At 44.7% G+C, this 20,933-nt stretch overlaps 2 protein-coding genes across 2 annotated transcripts; both read right to left on the reverse strand.

The window, feature by feature from the left end:
- Nucleotides 1-694: 694 nt before the first annotated feature.
- Nucleotides 695-5,416, reverse strand: LOC120439002 (uncharacterized protein K02A2.6-like). Its single transcript, XM_039609632.1, has one exon. The coding sequence runs from the start codon at nucleotides 5,179-5,181 to the stop codon at nucleotides 1,159-1,161; it is 4,023 nt and encodes a 1,340-aa protein (XP_039465566.1). The 5' UTR covers nucleotides 5,182-5,416; the 3' UTR covers nucleotides 695-1,158.
- Nucleotides 5,417-6,978: 1,562 nt separating this feature from the next.
- Nucleotides 6,979-20,709, reverse strand: LOC116334465 (retinal guanylyl cyclase 2-like). Its single transcript, XM_039608400.1, has 24 exons — nucleotides 20,499-20,709; nucleotides 17,732-17,978; nucleotides 16,906-17,136; nucleotides 15,759-15,914; nucleotides 15,535-15,677; nucleotides 15,229-15,384; nucleotides 14,982-15,131; nucleotides 14,052-14,271; nucleotides 13,785-13,860; nucleotides 13,216-13,300; nucleotides 12,870-12,986; nucleotides 12,713-12,796; nucleotides 12,379-12,555; nucleotides 11,832-11,985; nucleotides 11,481-11,624; nucleotides 11,256-11,404; nucleotides 10,998-11,161; nucleotides 9,985-10,108; nucleotides 9,835-9,903; nucleotides 9,556-9,730; nucleotides 8,335-8,433; nucleotides 8,156-8,241; nucleotides 7,740-7,825; nucleotides 6,979-7,640 (listed from the first exon to the last, which is right to left on the reverse strand). The coding sequence occupies exons 2-24, from the start codon at nucleotides 17,967-17,969 to the stop codon at nucleotides 7,553-7,555; spliced, it is 3,171 nt and encodes a 1,056-aa protein (XP_039464334.1). The 5' UTR covers nucleotides 17,970-17,978; nucleotides 20,499-20,709; the 3' UTR covers nucleotides 6,979-7,552.
- Nucleotides 20,710-20,933: the final 224 nt, after the last annotated feature.

Genomic DNA, 20,933 nt, shown 5'->3' on the forward strand with positions numbered 1-20,933 from the left:
ATATAATATGGACAATATTATATGTATTGTCAGATTATATATATATATATATATATATATATGAGCTTGAACTCTGGGTCAAAGATGCAAGTAGCAGTTATTTATATTTCCTATCACCTTAAATCTTCACTCAAAGACAAGTATCTCTGACAGTGTATATACAGATGTATTATATATAAGAGATGAACATTGTTCGTTTAATGTTGGCATTACTAAATTTGGCTCAATGCTTATATATATGTGTAAAAAGCAAATGTACGAGCTGTGATAACTGTTTCTGATAGAATGAAGAGTAGACTGATATATGAAATATTCCTTTATTGGGTGAGAAAATCAGACCATGTCATAACTGCTTTAAGTCATACAGAATAGATATCAGAGCCTTAAACAGGCTGACTTCTGCTAAATGGGTCAAACTGGGCAGAAAGTAGACAAACACATAACATCCTTATAGAATATGATGTAACACTATAGATCAACTTACCTCAGAATATATAAAGCATATAAACAATTACAGCAATATGATGCAACAAACACAGCAGTGCTACTAATCCAAAATACTCAAAGCTTCATAGAACTGAAACAAACATTTATTTTAGCTCCATTCTGCTGCTGATACATACTTTAGGTTTCTGAACATTAAACTTGTTGCTGCCTTTCATAGTGTGTAACTTGAAGGCCCTGAGTACTTTCTCCCACACTGAAAACACTGGGATGATAACATTATTTGAACATTACCTAATAAGACTGATTCAGGACAGACAATTAGTTATTGTTATATTCCCACTAAGTGTCAGTACACTATAGAGCTTATGCCGAGTCAGACTGCACATACGATAGTTTGTTTACATGTTGACTTCTTTATTTTTTTGATTACACAGATGTAACACACACACATAACTGGGCATGGTGCCCCCTACTGGCGAAGGCTTGCATAACACACAATAACTCTTGGTTCATACATAACATCTCCTCCCCACTAAGCTATGCGACCGTGGCACCACCCACAGAAACATTTCCCATAACCCAAGTAGTACTTTTTTTGTTTATTACAACATTCATGAAAACTGGAACTAATGTTTCTTTCTGTATGAATTTCTTTGTAGTTGAGAACAATGTCTCTGAACACAAACATTCTCACTGAACTACTTAATACGCTCACCCATCACGATAACGAGCGGGTGGCTTGGTGACTCTCACTGGGTAACGTCTTACAGACTCGGTAACCTGTGTACAGTCAGTCGGTGATGGTTTAAGAGACTGGGGTGTTTCTGGAGGTGAGGTGGTCCCCAGAACTTGTTCAACAGTCTCTTCCTGCAGAGATGTATAAGGGTGAAGCATGGTGTCACTACCACTCTGGGCTGGTGACATCTGAGAGCTTGTCGGAGGATCCACTGTGACCTGCTGAGATACTGACTCCGGTCGTGTCAGCATCTGATCCACATGACGTTTCCACACTCCTTGGGCTCCCACATCCACCTTGTATGACACTGGCCCAGTCTTCTCCAATACGACACCGTGCGTCCACTTGTCCTCTCCCTTCCTATAATCACGCACCAGGACAGGCTCGCCAACAGTGAACCGTCTGTCCCTGGAGTGTTGCTGTCGGCATTGTTGTTGAGCATCTTGTGACCGACGCACTGCTCCGGCGACACTGGGCTTCAGAAAATCCAGTCGAGAGCGCAGCTTGCGTCCAATGAACAATATAGCTGGCGTTTCTCTAGTTGTTGCATGGGGAGTGTTGCGATATGTCAAGAGGAACGTGTCAAGGCGTTGTTGCACAGGTGCTGTACCCCTGGAAGCTTTCAGTGCATGCTTGAATGTCTGCACAAAACGCTCAGCCAAACCATTAGTGGCAGGATGGTACGGCGCGGAGCAGATGTGTTTGACTCCATTAGCTTTCAGGAACACCCTGAATTCCGCCGAACAGAACTGCGGTCCGTTATCACTCACCAGGACGTGGGGAATGCCATGGCGACTAAAGAGACCCCGTAGCACTTGTATAGTTTTACCAGCTGTGGTGCTATCCATAATATGCACTTCAGGCCACTTGGAATGTGCATCTACCACCACCAGGTACATGTGACCTTCAAATGGACCCGCAAAATCCACATGGATCCGTTCCCACGGACAGGAAGGCCACATCCACGGGTGCAAAGGTGCTAACCCAGGTTCTTTTTGCACACGCTGACAAGAGCAGCAGGCTTTAGCTTGAAGCTCAATTTGAGAATCAATGCCAGGCCACCAAACATAGCTGCGAGCTAAGCTTTTCATCCTCACCATCCCTGGATGTGCAGTGTGGAGCTCTTTCAGGACATGAGAGCGCAGCTTAGGTGGCACAACCACCCTCACGCCCCACATGAGGCATCCCTGCTGTATTGTGAGTTCATGTCTGCGCATCAGATAGGGTGACAGCTCTTGATCCGTGTCCTTTGCTGCTGGAAAACGTCCAGTTGTTACCATTTCCAGGACACGAGACAAGGTGACATCAGACAAAGTGTCACGTCTGATCTCGGCGACACTGACTGGCAATGTGTCCAGTTGAGATGCGTAGAACACCTCAACCGCTCCCTGTTTCTCTTTCTGTGCAAGAGGCAGAGGCAAACGTGACAGTCCGTCCGCATTGGCGTGATGTGCCCCCTTCCGATACTGCAAGGTGTAATTATGTGCTGACAGAAGGAGTGCCCAACGCTGCATTCGCGCAGCTGCCATTGATGGTGTACCTTTTACTGGACTCAGAATGGAGGTCAGTGGGCGATGGTCAGTGAGCAAGGTGAACTTGTTACCATGGAGATACTGGTGAAACTTGCGCACTCCAAAAACAATTGCCAACGCCTCCCTCTCGATCTGAGCATAGTTTCGTTCCGCTTTACTGAGGGTTCGTGAAGCATAAGCAATTGGCCGTTCTTGGCCATCAGGCATGACATGTGAGAGCACGGCTCCAACTCCATATGGTGAAGCGTCACATGCCAAACGGAGAGGCAGTTCAGGATTGAAGTGGGTGAGTATTTCTGGTGAGGCCAGACGTTCTTTAGCTTTCTGGAAAGCTGACTCACAGGTTGATGTCCACTGCCAGTTCTTCTCTTTACTGAGTAGCTCATTCAGCGGCTTCAGGACCGTAGCTAAATCAGGTATGAAACGCCCATAATAGTTGAGCATTCCCAGAAAAGAACGTAACTGGCTGACATCAGCTGGTGCTGGAGCTTCCATAACGGCACGCACCTTTTCTGGTGATTTGTGTAACCCTGCCGCATCAATTATGTGGCCCAGGTATTCCACTGATTCTTGGAAAAACAGGCACTTCTCCTGTTTGAGATGCAGGCCATAGTCCTCCAGCCTACCCAAAACTGCCTTAAGGGTTCTCAGGTGTGTCTGTTTATCTGGACCACTGACGAGGATGTCATCCAGATAACAATGGGTGTATGGTAAGCCGAGAAGCACTTGATCCATAGCCTTCTGAAACAATGCAGGTGATGACGCCACTCCAAAAGGCAAGCGATTGAAACGGAACAGCCCTTTTTGTGTCGAAATGGTCAGCAGCTTCTTAGACTCCTCTTCTACCTCCATCTGTAGGTAGGCATTTGCTAAGTCTAGCTTACTGAAATGCTGACCTCCTGCTAGAGAAGCAAACAGGTCCTCAATGCGTGGAAGTGGGTACTTATCCACACAGAGCTGTGAATTTAGAGTGACTTTGAAATCACCGCAGAGTCTCACTGAGCCATCCTTCTTGTTGACAGGGACCACGGGCGTAGCCCAATCACTATGCTCCACTGGTGTGATCACCCCAAGCTCAGTCAGGCGTTTCAGTTCCGCCTCCACCCGAGGGCGGAGAGCATAAGGCACGTTACGTGGTGGACAGAATTTGGGGACACTATCAGGCCTAAGAGTCAATCTGGCTTTAATTCCTTTCATTGTGCCCAGCTCCTTAGAGAAAACGGCTGAGTGTTTCTTTAACACCGCCTCCAGATTGTCATTTCCGCTCTGCTCTCTGGCATGAATCATCTTTAAGTCTTTCCAGTTCAGCTTGATAACTCTCAGCCACTCCCTACCAAACAGTGGTGGAGCATCCACCTTTACCACGTACAAGGGTAGTGTAGCACGCTGCTTATTCAGTTCAACTTGCACCTTGATGACCCCTTCTGGTGCCAGCGGCTCCCCAGTGTATGTTTTCAGCATAATGTCAGTGGGTTGCAGCGGCAACTGACTCAGCATACTTTTGTACTGTTCCCATGGGATCAAAGACACTGCAGCCCCTGTATCCAGCTCCATCTCCATTTTCTTCCCGTTAACTACAGGCATCAGGGAGATACGTGAATATTTCTCTTTTCGCGACAAAGAATACAACTCCAACTCACTATCAGTGTCGAGCCTGGTTCCTTCACTCTCACTTTCCTCTGCAGCAACATGATGAATTCTCCTCTTTTTGTCCTTTGCTCTGTTTTTAACCGCATTGCCTTTCAGCTCAGGTTTTCCCTCGTTCTCTTTCCTGTTCCAATCTTGGCTGCTTCTGGCTCTACCTTTACACATGCGTTTCGTGTGGCCCTTCCTCCCACACTGGTGACAGTCACGGTCTTTGTACCAGCAGTCATCATCAGTATGATTCATTTTCCCGCAGCGGCGGCATTTATCACCTTTTTGTGACAGCACCGCATTCACTTTAAGAGAACCACTCAACTGCTGCACTTCACGTGTTGCTGTCTCTGCCGACACGGCATAATCAACCGCTTTGCGAAACGTGAGATCCTTTTCAGTCAAAAGACGCTTCTGCACAGTTTCACACTTTAATCCACACACAAATCTGTCCCGTAGAGCATCTTCCAGATACGCACCAAACTCGCAATGTTCTGATAGTCTTTTCAGCACCGCCACATACTGTGCGACCGTTTCTTCCTCCCCCTGATTCCTCTTGTGGAACCGGAACCTTTCAGCTATTACCAGCGGTTTGGGAGCAAAATGAGCTTGCAAAACACCCACAATATTGTCATACTGCATTGTCCCAGGCTTGCTTGGAGCCACCAGATTACGCAGAAGACCGTACGTCTTGGGACCCATCACACTCAGCAGCACCGGGACTCGTTTCTCAGGCTGAATGTCATTAGCAAGGATGTAATGCTCAAAACGTTCAATATACGTTGCCCATTGCTCACCAGCATCATCAAAGGGGTCCATCTGCCCAATCATTCCAGCAATGATGTATCCGCTGTCCACAGCCAACACTGTTGTTTCTGACTCGTCGGAGAAAAAGCAGCTAGCAGCTAGCTCCGATGCTAATTCGCCACGCGATCGTCCGTTTTCCGTCCAAACTCGGCCACGCAGTACATTCTCAGTAGACGGCCAAGTCTTCCAGACGTCACAACTCGTCGCCAATTTATGTTATATTCCCACTAAGTGTCAGTACACTATAGAGCTTATGCCGAGTCAGACTGCACATACGATAGTTTGTTTACATGTTGACTTCTTCTTTATTTTTTTGATTACACAGATGTAACACACACACATAACTGGGCATGGTGCCCCCTACTGGCGAAGGCTTGCATAGCACACAATAACTCTTGGTTCATACATAACAGTTATGTTAAACTTTCCTAGCAGTCCTTCACAAACAGGGAACAGTCTGTCTATTCTCTCCATCTGTCAGCTGCTGCTGGCTCTTCCTCCTCCTCTTCCTCACACACTCCTGAGTTTGTCCTGGTGGATCATCAGGGGTGCAAAGCCTCACAGATGATGTGCAGCAGTGGGTCCCTCAGTCTGTCCTCACTCTGGACACTTGCAGTTGTCACACATGGAAATCAAATGTGTGATAAGCTGCAGGATTCAAACACAAGTGTAACTTATAAATACATGTTCATACTTTTATTCCACAATCAGAGAGAAAGAAACAGAGAGAGAGTGCAGGACAGACAGACAGGTGACAGTCTCAGGTGTACACACTGCTACAAAACAGCACAAGAGAAGGAGGATTTAGTGTTTGTGTTATTACGAGTGCTAAACAAGAAGAGTTCCAGATGGTCCAGTGGACACATGTGTGACTCCTGTGATTAAAGCATCTTTCTTTCAGCTTAACGAGTGAACCGTCAGCTCGTTCAAACACACGTTAAAGTCCGTTTGGCTCGACACCACCGAACAGAGGCAGCAATATAACATAGCTAACATTAACAGTGCAGTGAATCCTTCTTGTGCTGTCATATTCAGGACTGCAAACCGAGCAGCATCACTGACTTTCAGCTTGTTGTGTTTGTGGATATATGACTGACTTTATTATCCATAAAATCATCACATTCTCTGTAAGATTAAGGTCGACTATATATATATTTAGAAGTAGAGGCTTTAAAACCAAGTTACCGCTGAAAGTACAAACATCACTAATGTCACATAACTTTGCCGACATGTGGCCAACAGTAATGTTTTAATGTTCTTAAAAATTCGCACATAAATAAGTGACATCATATTCAGTACTTACTTTTGACAGTTCACTCTTCGGCCGCTCCCTTCTGCCGTATTTTGCGGCAAAATTATCCACACCCACCGCCGCGCTATGGATTGTGGGATATATGGGGCCACGAAGCGTGCACCGGACCACGCTTGATATTTGGGGAAATCGACGGCGCATTTGGAGTATGCATTTGAAGTACACTTTGAATTGGGACAGCCGTCGTCGCGTGGCGGTGACGTAATCGCACTTGAAATGCGTACTTCAAGCGTGCATACCCTGAATTGGGACACAGCCACAGTCATTTCAGCCCTCACCTGTCAGCAGACAGCATCTCAGCAGCCACCCTTTGTCTAATACAGACAATATTTAAACTAAATTGTTTCCATTTTTGGGGGTTTTTTTCACTCTTTTCACAATTTCTTTCATTTGTTTTAAAAAAATTATTATTACTTAAAAAACAATGGGTGTGTGTGTGTGTGTTATTTTTACAGATTTTTATGTGAAATCCAGCTGGTAGTGAAGAAAATAGACCTGAACTGCACATGTTTGATTGACTTATTGAGGAAGACGGTGCTTTCAGGTGCATCCGGGAAAATCCATATTTAAGCACTGAGTCTAACTCAGAGTTTAATGGAACATTTACATTTTAAAGAAACATCAGAAACAGCGACAGCATACAGCCAGAGTCAGTGCGCAGGACTGATTATTGATCATCACGAACAAGGTAACAGTGCAGAGCCAGAGATAGACATCTGTCATGCATCCACTCACTCTTTAACAGTCAATTAAACAGCATTCACTGGACAGGAACAACCCAACCCTAATTCTATTTTAAGGTTACTAACACATCACAGTCACCATGGTAACAAGAGAGGTTAAAGTTAGTTTCTATACAACTGTACAAACATCAGACAGTGTGAGGGACAAATTCCACTAGTCAGACAGAAACAGAAGTGATGTCAGTGACCAATCAAAGAGGACTTCCAGTTAAATCAGGAAGTAGAAATTGGCACCCATGGTGATGATTGAGCCTTCGGGAGCCTGAAGATCTCCAGGGTTCAGATGTCTTTGAGAGGGTCTCATCAGCTGATGACACTGTGTGTGTGTCTGTGGCTGTTGTCACTTCTTCATCTTGTTCTGTCGGTCCAGAAACTTTTGTCGTCTGTCGACTGGAATCTCATCTAGGCTGATTCCATGGTTGCTGGCCCTGACAGAGAGACAGGTGTGGCCAGGTGGAGAAAGAGAGAGAGTTTCAGTTTAATGATTACTTTATTGATAATCGATAATGATCACTGTGTGTTCTTACCCTCCGGTGAGGTCTGGAGGAACAGGAAGGGGTTTATTAAAACCTTCTCGACCCATCAGCCAGTACGTGTCCTCTGTGCCCTTAACCTGCAACACAAGCATCCAAACATCAACGAGTCCCACCATGGACTCGCATCAGACTGACTAACTGTGGACAAGGTCACTTTGGATCTGGACCAGACTCTGAACCTGGTCAGACTGGACTACATTAAACCTGGGGGTAATAACTTGACTTGAGGTTTTGTAAACCATCCAATCGAACTCAAGACCTTCTATATGTGAAGCAACAGTGCTAATAACCGTGCCACCGTGCTGCCTTTATCACCATTTTGTGTGTTTGTTTTCTAACAGCATTCACAGCTATTGCGTCATGCAATTATATTTGGATTTGCTTCAGGTCTGTTTAGATTAGCATACCTGTGCCTTCCGGGTGTCTATGTGGTATCCCACTTTCAGACTGGTCAGGACTTTGACCGTACTCAGACTGATATGGATCCTGTAAGCTGCAGACCACAAACACATCATTTAAATACAGACAGGAGAGACATCAGGGTGGTTTCTCAGTGATCAAACCATTGATCAAAGATTTTACTTACGTAGCCCAGAGGACTCCATGAGTGAGGCCGTGGTCACCGTGTCTCCAAACAGACAGTACCTGGGCATCTTGAGTCCAACCACACCTGCTACCACAGCACCTGAAGACAGGGAGGGCCAGACCTTTATGGCACTGCCTATGTTAGCGATAACACCATTGACAACGTCAGGAATCATTATTACCATACTTTAATCAGAGATGTAGGGTTACATTCAAACTAGCTGGTAACAAAATTACACTACCAGTCAAAGGTTTGGACACGCCTTGTGCAGAATTCAGGTTGGTACACAGCTGACAGACATATTTGACAACTGTTACAATTCATATTATGGCAAGAACCAATCAGCTAAGTAAAGAGAAACAACAGTCCATCGTTACTTTAACAACTGAAGGTCAGTCATGGTTTTCCTCTTTTTAGTGAGGCAAGCCGAAAGAGCCGGTTCTCTAAAAAGACCCGGAATTCCCATCACTAGTGTTGTGTGGGCTGGAGGCCTTATTTGCTTCCATCTATTCTGCTACTGCCAATCTCCTTTCAGAACCTAGTGGGTTAGTGAGTGTGAATCGGAGAGGCCTTGTGGTGATTCTACACTGGAAGGCCCGAGACCCGAACATTGTAAATATTACACTTGGGGCCAGCAGGGTGGATCCCTTTATTAGGATAGAGGGACACATATTCAGGTTACACAGTAATCAAAGCAAAGGCTGGATATTACGAAGAATCTAAAATATAAAACAAAAACATGTTTTGAGTTTTTTCACACTTTTTGATTTACTACATAATTCAATATGTGTTCATTATTAGTTGATGCCTTCAGCAAGAATCTAAAAAGAAAAACCATTAAACTGTTTTGTCCAAAATATTGACTGGTACTGTGATCCAGTCTGACTAGTTCAAATATTATTCCCATCCTTGTGGTCTGAGCACCACCTGCCGATGAAGCAGGACCTTCAGCCAGCCTGAGATCTCCCAAAACAGTTCTGTCAGCAGACATCTCTACTCACTACTCCCGATATTTCTAAATCTTTCAGCAGTTGGCCACAGAAGTCAACCTTCACTAATCTCATCCATATGTGTCTACACTGAGAGTGACTTACACCTGAGACACATTGAACATACTCTGGGTTCTTCAGATGAGGAAAGTTGATAGTGATTACACTGATAAATGAACCCTATCCTGACGTCCTGGTACTGAATGAGGAGATAACCGGTCGACAGGTGTACCTGAGTGCAGTCCGATGCGGATTTTGACTTTAATCTCAGGCATGTGTTTGATCTTAAAGGCTCCTATCGAGTGCAGGATGTCCAGAGACATGTTGGCCACTTCAGCTGCGTGTCGATTCCCATTCCTGTTGGGAACACCTGAAGCCACCATGTAGGCATCTCCAATAGTTTCCACCTATAACAAAACCAGAACCAAATTTCACGCGTCTTTGTTCAGATAATCCAGAAATTAAGAGACGTCTTTACTGTTTAGGTCAGACACGTGTGGAAGTGTGTTACCTTGTACACATCATGGAGAGCAATGATGGCATCAAACATGGTGTAGAGGTCATTCAGCAGGTCGACCACCTACACACATACGCACACGCATGTGTTTAGTCAAATAGTGAAAAATATAAATGCAGAAAAATAAGTTCAAACAGTTTGTACCTCGATGGGCTCGCTCAGAGCAGAAATAGTTGTAAATCCAACAATGTCACTGAAGTAAAGGGTGCAGTCCGAATAATGTTCAGGTTGGACTGGTTTCCCTTTCTTCAGAGCTTGAGCCACAGACCTGGAACAAATGGGAACTTGCAAAGTAAGAATGTCATTGTTTAGTGTAACCATGCAGCAAACCGCCAAAATAGAGGCCAGAAGTTTAAACATGGCTCTCCACTGCATCCTTCAAACCCAGGACTCTGCAGGAACCAACAATGGATTCCAGTTTAGCTCCACTTTTAGCACCATCAACATCCTGGTCTGCCAAAGAACAAATTCTCCTGCCTAAATGTACTCCTCTTGCAGGGGGATCATAGACTTGCTGCCTGACAGCGAAACAGCCTGGAAGATAACCAGTGCTAACAGTCCAGGAGACAGGAACGTGATTGGTGCTCAACCTGCTATGTTTTGGCTGAATGGGGATGAATCCAACTACAGTTGAAAGAGTCACCATCTGGTGACCTGGTGTCAGAATCTGCCCCCAGTGGAGTTAGCTGAAAACCTTGGCACCAACCATATCAGTGATCCTGTCTGATTCCAGTTAAGACAGGGTTACCCTTCAGCCTCCCAGCAGCTATCATCTCACAGGTCCTCAGGTGAGGATGAACTTCCTGTGATACAGGAACAAGTTAAACTCACCAAAGGTAATGTTGGGACATTCCTCCTGAGGAGGTGATTGGCTACAGCATGCCCTCTCATTAGGACCTGTGCAACTCCACAGCCTCGAGGCAGGCTAAAACCTCCCACCGTGGCCACTCCTCTCTCGGGAGTCGGCGTTCCATCAGGACCAAAGTCTACATCATGAGAGTCCTTCATTCCTGTCTGCAGTGAACTTCATTAACGAGGCCCAACGACCCAGTTCTATTCTCAAGGACTCTTATCCACCCACTCATCAGAGACTCTGACCCCACCTCCAGTTCACATTACTGCTAATTATTAGTAGTAATTTACTGTTTTAGTCTTACTTTGGCAGGAGCTGCCCCACCAGTTTATCTGTCTTGGTTCTCTCAATCTCCAATTCATCCGTTCGTTCTCGGATCAGATCCTCCAGGTTTGAGCTGTACTGCTCCAACATCCGCAGCATGGAGTCGATGATGTTGGCCCTCCTGCCTCTACTGATACCTCGAAACTGCAAACAGATTGTCAAAGGAGTCGAGATGAAATCAGAAAATAACCCCGAGCATGTAGAAGGCAGCAGGTGGCAGCAGTGAGACTCTTCTCACCTGTTTGAAAATGTCATCAAAGCTCGGCCTCTTACTCGGATCTTCATTCCAACATTCATTCATCAGCGTGAGACACTCGGTAGGAGCTTCATCGACCGAAACGATCGGCCTGCAGAGAGGAGGAGGCTGCTTCAGACGCTCCACGATCTCTGAGAGACAGACAGGTCATAAGAGACAGACGGTTTATAAGAGACAATAAGAGACTGATCTGACATCCTCCCTCACCATGAGCCGGCATGTCCATCATGGCGTATGGCAGTGTGCGTGAGATCACTTCCTGTATGATGATGGAGAAGCTGAAGACATCTCCAGCAAACGAACCGCCTGAGACCGGATTCCTCAAAAGCTCCGGAGCTGTCCACAGCATGTCTGAGAGACGGGAAGAGAAACACAGATGCATTTAGATATCTGCAGTTTTTATTTAAACAGGATTGTGTTCTGTTTTGTTCATGATTAGGGTTAATGTCAGGGTTAGGATAGAGAGTCTTAATATACCCTCTGACATAAACACACGTGTAAGCAGAGATACAGCGTCTGAGACAGAATTCAAACATCTGAACATGCTCATGTTTCTACCGTGTGGATCCTCAGGAATGCTGATCCCCTGGGATTTCAGGATCATTGGAAGTCCATAATCTGTTATTTTCAGAACAAAGCGACCATCAACTAAACAGTTTGTTGACTTCAGACGGCCATGAGTCAAACCTCGCAGATGAAGGTACTTCATGCCCTGAAACAAACACTTAATATCAGTAATCTGATCGGTCTGATCAGAAATGAAACAGTCTTTAAAGATATCATAGATAAAGTCGAATAGAACTGCATAATTAATTGACTTAGAAGTCGAGTCGTGAAACCTGAACTTTATCAGACTGGTTCATAGATCATTTATTAGGACAGCAGTGTTTTATCGTGGCGCTGTTAATAAGCAGAGCAGAGTACTAGTGTGATGCTCACAGTACCAGTTGTTGTATTAGTAGCAGTATTGTACAAACAGTGATTATCTAATAAACTCTATCAACATCAATTAAAACAAAAGGTGGATGTGCTATCACATCCCCGACCACCACCACTATTCATAGCAAATATAACCGAACACCAGGGAGAGGGGGTTCAGCAGTACCTTGATGAGGTCCATGAGCAGTGAGGATTTAAACATCCAGTCCAGCCTCACGTTGCCGTCAGCCAGCAGGTCTGCCAGACTTCCTCGGGGGCAGTGTTCGACCACCAGGGCAAAGATCCCCGAGTCCACAAACAGACCCAGGCACAGGTTTAGGTTCTCGTGTCGCATCTCCCGCAACTAATCACCAGGCAGAAAATACTCTTAATACTGCAATACTGCTAATCTGTTTCACATACAGATGGTAACGCCATACAACAGAACAGAAAACCGGACACAGAAACAAATAGAATCTGTGTCTGTTGTGTTTCTATTGTAGATTTTCTTCTCATCATACCTGGCTGAACATATTCTGGGTGTGTTGACTGGCTTCTGTTGGTGTTTTTCCAGTACTGAACTTCTTCAGCCAAACCCAGTCACCCTGAAAACAGCACAGCCAATCAGGGAATGTGACAGGACAGGCAGGCTCACACAAACACAGGTAAAGGTAATACCTCCAGTATCCCGATGTTGGAGCTCTCAGGTGTTGTGAGGATATAACTTCGAGCAATCGATCGCAACGGAGTTTTAATTTCCAAAAGACTCTTCATGATGGACTCATCGTTGAGTTTCTATGGAAACAAAAACAATCTGACCAAAGGTAGCTCACTGATCAGCTTATCAATCAGCCCATCGATCAGCTCATTGATCAGCTCATCGATCAGCCCATTAGTCAAACATGCCTCGCTCCCAGTTTTTTACAGAACTACAGACACACCAGTACCAGCAATGGTACGAGATTGAACAATAATTACCACCAGTAAAACCCGTAAAAAGTAAAGAAGCTAAACATTCTCTGACCTTCCTGCTGACTTGAGTGTCGATGAAGACAATGTCGTCCAGAGTAAGGATCATTTTGTTTGCTGTCACTGCTCCATTTGTATTCCTGTCCAGAGATTTAGACACGTGAGAAAAGAAAGAGGCTGTGGTGCAAAATTCTGCAGCACTATATACACATGAACAGTCCCAATTCAAACAATATACAGATATCATGAAAACATAAATAGTGTAATATATTTACAGTGGGGGTTATTCAGGGTGGTTATGGCTTTTTTGTTTGTTTGTTTAAGCAGCAGAAATCTAAGAAGCTTGGAAAGAAAAACGACTGGACTTCTTCAAATTTCTTAAAGCGGCTCTGTCTGAGAAACCTTCCTTAATTCTAAGACTATACAGTGGAGAGTCCCAGGTATTTAAGCCATAGTGGGAGTGGCCTCTTAAAAGGGTCATTGGCCCACTTAAAGAAGTCGAGACGCTTTTCTTTCCAAGCTTCTTAGCCTACCATGACCGCGATGACTGAGAACCAGACTGAAAACAGACTAAGCAGCCGATAAGTTAGAGAGGAGTGTGTGAGATTAAGCGTGTGTGTTAACCTGTTCCAAAAGAAAAGGCCTCCAAGCAGAGCGCAGAACAACAGGAAAAGGAAGAGCACAGTTACAGCGCCCATACCTGCAGGGAGTGGAGAGGGAAACTTGCTCAGACTGACTGCTTAACTTCCACATTTATAGCCATGCCAGACAGAAACCTTTTGTCAACATGAACACTAAATCACGACACATACAGAAACTACAGGTGTAATTAAGACCTCATTTGAACTGAAGCACAAAGCTCCCACCCTCTCTGTGGGTCAGTAAACACACCTCCACTGCAGGCCTCATCCGGATTAAACCAACAGAAGCTGGCTGAGGGGGGTTTTCCTCCCGGGAAGACAAAGGAACGGCTCAGCGGTCTCAGACCTCCGGTCATCCCGTCGGTGTGCGTCGGAGAGAGTGAGTGTGTTGGGATGAGGCGGTCGCCATCGCTGCCCAACACTACGTAGCTGGCCTGCAGGCCACGCCCCTCTGTACCTCCATACAACACCTGAAAGGGAAGAAGACAGGAGCTGATTGTACCATTTAGTTTAAGGTGAGGGCATGATGAAAATGATGATGATGCAAAACAAAAAAAATCTAATCAAATTCTGTGGTTCAGAAATTATTAATTTTTCTTTATCAACTTTATTCTAAATGTCTGTGAAGTTTCTTAGTCATCCAGGTCATCATAGTCTAAGGAACTTGGAAAGAAAAGTGTCAAAACTTCAGTGTTGAGGTTTCTATTCTTTTCAGTGTGCACTGAAAATCTTTCCAAGCTCCTTAGAGACCTTTATGCAAACTATTAACAACAGGATAGATGTGATTATGTTGTATTAAGTGGCGAAAAACAATTATTAAAACTCTGAAAATAAATCTGTCTTTTGTGTCTTTGGACACAGAGACTCAATTAGTTTGTCCAACTTAATCAGAACTAACTGTTCCCAGATCAGAGTCATCTGACACTAGAAGGTTCAGTCATGAGTAACTCTTCACTGCCACAAAAAATTTGGAAAACAAAACTTCACTTTTAGGTCATAGTTTTAAAAACTGTAAAGTGCACCTTGTTGTACTTTTTGCCTCTCTCCCTCTGAGTGTCGTGAGTCTGATCTGGAGCAGTTTGTTGAAGGAGACAAGGAGAAAGTCTTTTATCTCAGCTTTGATACTGAAAGCAGCAACACCATCAGTTACTCAGCTAGTGAGTGCTTAAATCTGTGTGACCTGATTGAAACCCTGAAAATCAAAGCCTCCATCTGATTTCATGAGCTGATTGCCCGTCACCCAGTGTCCACCCCCCGCCTGACGGCGCTCTTCCACTGCCTTTGCAACGAAGTAGACCATGTTGAAAATAGTCCCAAACAAAGGAGACACCTGCAGACAAAATCCAGGACAACACTTTGTCACATTAGATTCTCTTATTTACTAAGGACGCACACATTGTGTGTTTACACGCTATTTACTTGTTTACCTCTGTGGCAGAGACACCCGAGTGAATCTCTCGGCTCATTTGAGCCTCACGGAAAGCTTCATAGAAACTCTGGTCGGATGCCATGGTAACAGTCAGGACGGCACTATAGGCGTGACGTAGCTGCGTGCTATTGGTCAGCTGGTTGAAGACTGTGTGCTGATTGGATAAAACAGAGAGGGTAAAGACAGTGGGGTGGTGTATGGGTGGTAAATAAGAAAAGTTTCAAATCAATTGCTTGACTCAGTTTTCTTTTTGACAATTGGAGAAAATAAAATAAAACCTCCTTGAGAACCTGTTGGTCGTTACCTGATAGGGCATCGCGTACAGCAGGGCGTCGTAGGGAATGAACACGTAACCATTAGAAACCATCCCCATCTCCAGGGCGGTCAGCAGTAGCTCCCTCTGATCCTCTCCACCAATCAGGACAGAGCTCATGCACATGATGACCACTGAAGGTGAAATAAAAAGTTCTCTGCTCTGATGTGTTCAGTTCAGGGATGGCAGCTAAACGATCATCTCTTAGCTCTGACCTTTGACCTTGTCGGCTTCTCTGATTTCCTTCAGTGCCTCCCGAGCGCCGCCTTTGCTGCCTGTTTCCATGGTAACCACCGGCGCAATGGGCAAACCCATAGCCCGGAGCGCAGAGGCCACTTCCTGTCCGGTGCTCTCCCAAAGGTCGGTGGCAGCTACACAACAGAGGAGAAGGGATGGAGAAAGGAACCACTGATAAACAATTAAGACAACAAAGACTATCACAATATAAACAAACTGCCGGGGTGATGCATATCCGGTGTTTACGCAAATGTTGGGTAAAAGCTGTCAACCAGAGCTCGTGCAGGTTCACAAAAGGATCAGTGAAGCAGGAACAGTGTGAGGAACTGTGACGAACATTGACTCGTTTCATACTGCACATGGCTGCAATGACAATAAAGCCACTTGACTTGACTTGACCTGACATTGCTCTGTTCTTTACTCTCACAGAGAAGACGAGATGATCACAGCTGTCTGGACTTAGATTATTCAAATGAGTGCCCCCTGATGTCATGGTTTCGTGTGTATCATTTAGTTGATGGTTGGTTTGAAATGATGAAGAACCAAAGATTGTGGATATCATCTCAGCTTTTAAGAAGCTGTCCTTAATACGTTGGAATCAGACAACCAGGACAACTGAGGTCCTCCTGGATCAGTCCATAAAGAGAAGGGCTCGGTCAATGATGTCTCCTTTTCCCTTCAGAATGGTGAAATCAGACTTGGAGGATCAGAAGAGTTAGGTTAGTGGATCTGTTGAACCTCCAGCTGTCTCTGTGTATCTCTGTACTTTACTTTGGTAGAGAGGATTTCATGTCAGAAAGAAGTTTCCTTGGTGAAAGAGTCCTGGTGAACATGTCGATACTGTTAACCATAGAGCTAGACCCAGTTTAAGTTAAAGCCCTCACAGAAAACATCACCACTTCTGTGATGTCCCATGAACAACTGCAGTTATAGTCCAATGGGCAGTAAAAGTCAAACCACCAAAATAAAACAAATGGGGCCTAATAGCGAGTGTAACCGTCTAAAAGCAAAATGGTGAAGCTCAGATCAAATAACCGGCTCAGACTAAATTAAAATAACACAAGTTTGAATGAAGAGATTATGGTGAGAACCACACACCACTCTGACTGTGACTCAAACCCTCACCTGTGATGATGCTGACATGTGCCCAGCCGAAAAATCTGAGCACGGTGAACAGGACTCTGGTGGGAGGAGTCAGTGGCGGCAGGTTTGGCCAGTCAGCATCTAGACAACCGGGAGAGGCGAGTCCAGCCTCCCAATGCTCAGTCATTAGGGAGGCAGAGTGACAGAGGGCAGGATTAAAGGGTCCAATGTAGGCATAGCCATAACCTTCAAAGTCCCCAAAGTTGGTCAGAGCTAAAATAAAAAGGTCAAAGGTCAAACAAATATCACACAAATAAAAATAAGGAAAATAAAAAATATTTCAATAAATTACTTCAGTCTGTAAGCTGATAAACACACTTCAAATAAATAAACAGTCTGCGACTTAATAAAGCGTGTGTTGATATGACTGATTAAATGTCTAATGATCCTTTGGAGGTGGAGAGGTCTGATATGTGACTAACAAGCAAACTTTTCAAATTAAAAGTTTTATTAAATGTGTTCTGATTGTTAATTCAATTCAATTTTATTTATACAGCGCCAAATCACAACAACAGTTGCCTTTATAGGCGCATTATATTGTACAGTAGATCCTACAATAATAGATACAGAGAAAAACCCAACAATCATATGACCCCCTATGAGCAAGCACTTTGGCGACAGTGGGAAGGAAAAACTCCCTTTTAACAGGGGGTCTAATAATTGGCTGCTAACTCATCACATGTGATTGGTTAACCCTGTACCACTTTGTTCTAGTGTAACTAACCGTAACTGTATCTAAAGGTAATCTCTTTCTAATTATTTTACTGAACTTTATTTTAAGGTCCTGTTGGCTGATTGGATAACAGACCTTTGGAGGCGGAGCAGTCCTCGTCTAGCACTTTGACATCATACCAGTACCCTCTGCTCATACTGGTGTCAGTCCGTAACCTGGACAACGCCAGTGTGACCGCTGCTGCGGGCATCGCCCGGGAAAACAATGGGTCACATGACCACGGACCGACCAAGGCGATCTTGAAGGTTGTTGTCCAAACCTCTTCGATGCATAGCAACCACAGACACGCCCCTAGCAACCATCGAAGCTGCATCCTGACAACCTGCCAGAGATTCAGACAGATTTTTAGAAAGTCAACAAGAACACAAACTCGTCTGAACAAAGATGAAACACAAAAAAACTGATTCAGGTTTGTCAAACTACTGTCTGTTAACAAGGAACCTGAAACCTCCACGTAATGAATTACTTAACCTGCAATGTCAATTCATTTTAAAGACAGGGATTAAGACTGTGGGCTTACCACCCACACAAGGGGCTGTGGGGTTGGGTGCTTAGATGGTAAATGGACTGGTTCTTATATAGCGCTTTCCTACTCTTTCTGAGCACTCAAAGCGCTTTACACAACGTGTACATTCACCCATTCACACCCATTTGCACAAGCACATTTTTCCAAGTGCTTTCTAAGTAACATTCACACACACATTCACACTCTGATGAACGCATCGGAGAGCAATTTGGGGTTAGTATCTTGCCCAAGGATATCTGGCATGCAGACTGGGGAAGCCAGGGATCGAACCACCAACCTTCCGCTCTACCACCTGAGCTACACCCACCCCAGACAGTCTGATGTACTGGCGCTCCGATTTTCAGCTTCCAAAACTGGCTTGTGGCACATGGAATGTCGCCTTTCTGGTGGGAAAGGCGCCTGAGCTGGTGCATGAGGTTAAGATGTGACAACCTCAGTGCATAGCTCTGGTTCTCAACCAGTTTCCTATAGATGACCTGGACTTTGTTCCCCTCTGGAGTTGCCCTCGATGTAAGGGCACGGACAGAGTGGTACTACATGTATCGCCACGGTTGGCTGCCTTTGCTGTTGGTGTTTTCCCCGGTGGATGAGATGGTTGGTTCCCTGCGCCTTGTGGTCGCGGAATGGGTCCTAATTTTTGTTTGTGTGTATGAGCCAAATGACATTACAGAGTTCTCCAGCACCCCATCCAGCCTTCTTAGAGTCACTGGGTGGGGGTAATAACTCTCAATAAGGAACTCTATTGTGCTGCTGGGGGACTGAGAAGGTGCTGAAGGTTACGTTTCTGCAGTGTTGAATTGCCTCTATATTGGTGGTTGCCCTCTTTCAGCAGGGGGACTAGAGGGATCACACTCAACAGCTTTCCTGGGAAAGTGTAAGCCAGTGTTCTGGAAGAGAGAGTTCATTTGTAGTCGAACCTCGGATTCAGGAGGAACACTGAATCCACTGGTTGTGGAACACTGGACCAGCTCTGGCAGTCTGTAATAAGACTTAATAATGCTGGACATACAACTCCGAGAGGAGACACCTCCACAAGCATCATAAATCTGTATGAATCACTTGTTTCATTTTTTACGTAACACTGAAAACACATTTACACTAAACATACCAGTCAAAACAGGCTATTGTTTTAAATAGATTTTAGAGACCAACATTGCATATGTACACTGATGTTTTTACAGGGTTTGGCTTCCTCTGGACATAATGCAGTCACATGTCACAGTTACATGGACAGCAGAAGAACAAGTAGTCAAATTCAAAGTGGAATCAAACTCAGGACTTGCTGTGAGGCAAGAGTGCTAACCACTGCGTCACTGTGTACTGTGGGTAGCCAAAATCAGATGATTTGTAAGTTTTACATAAAAACCTATTCTGTAATCACTAGATTTGTAAACTAGTATATCTATTTTTAAGTTTATACTACAGCAGAGGTTTTAAATCCATCGACCAGCCTCCCACCTGAATGATGTAACATCTTACCTTTAACATCTGCTCCTTAATCTTGTGTTAGGTATTAAAGTGAATAACAGATTAAGAATTTAGGGGTCTACGCAGTGCTTCATTAAAAAAATGATGACAATGTAGAAGCTCCAAGGTGATAAGGTAGGTCAAAGGGACCTGCTGGACCCTTCACAGAGGAGCAGTGCACGCTCTGTTTTAAGGTGAGAATACTTAAACCCTCAGAAGAACACCTTCTGTTTGACATCATATCACATGACTCAAGTGTCATTTCCACAGTAACTATAAATGAGATGCAGTTAACCACACGTAGGATGCTTGCTTGTATCAGCGTTTGAAAGCTGACTGTCAAAACCTCTGAAATGACCACATTTCATCTGCACTCCTGCATCGGGAGAGATAGAGCAGACTATGTAAATGTGACCACACATGCTCAGGTTAAACCACAGAGGGCATCAGCTGACACCTTTAATCCAATCATGGTAACCATGGAAACACACACACACACCTGAGAGGTCAAGACTTGATCTGCAGCTCTCTGATTGGCTGGTTTTAAAGAAGATCAAGCTCATTAACAGATTTACTTAAATCACTCAGGTCCCATGCTCCCTATATTCAGGTAAAATTTAACTTTATGTATACAGCTCGGGTTTACAGCAGCAGTCTAAGATCCTACAATATTAGAGGGGCAATCGAAGGTGGGAAGGAAAAACTCCCTTTTAACAGGGAGAGAGCTCCAACGGATCGAAAATCAGAGAGGACAAAACAACCCGTCTTCACACACAGAGTCTAAGTCTGTCTGAGCATCAGAAGCTCAAATATCAGAACAATCAATCGATCGATCAATGATCTGTTTACCTTTGTCTCAGAGCTTCATCTGTCCAAAGGAAAACTTTACACCGGAAATCCTGAAACCAGCAAACCAAGCAGATGATGTCAGGGTGAACGAGGGAGGACCAGAGACCAGGAGGGAGAGCATCAATGTCGAGTTACATCCACTTACAGTGGAGAGAGAGAGAATCATGGTCGAGCTAGATTGACTTACAGTGGAGAGAGAGAGAGAATCATGGTTGAGCTAGATTGACTTACAGTGGGGAGAGAGAGAGAATCATGGTCGAGCTACATCCACTTACAGTGGAGAGAGAGAATCATGGTCGAGCTAGATTGACTTACAGTGGAGAGAGAGAATCATGGTCGAGCTAGATTGACTTACAGAGTAGAGAGAGAGAATGATGGTCGAGCTAGATTGACTTACAGTGGAGAGAGAGAGAGAATCATGGTCGAGCTAGATTG

The sequence above is a fragment of the Oreochromis aureus genome, linkage group 3, assembly GCF_013358895.1.
Source record: "Oreochromis aureus strain Israel breed Guangdong linkage group 3, ZZ_aureus, whole genome shotgun sequence".
Taxonomy (NCBI): Eukaryota; Metazoa; Chordata; class Actinopteri; order Cichliformes; family Cichlidae; genus Oreochromis; species Oreochromis aureus.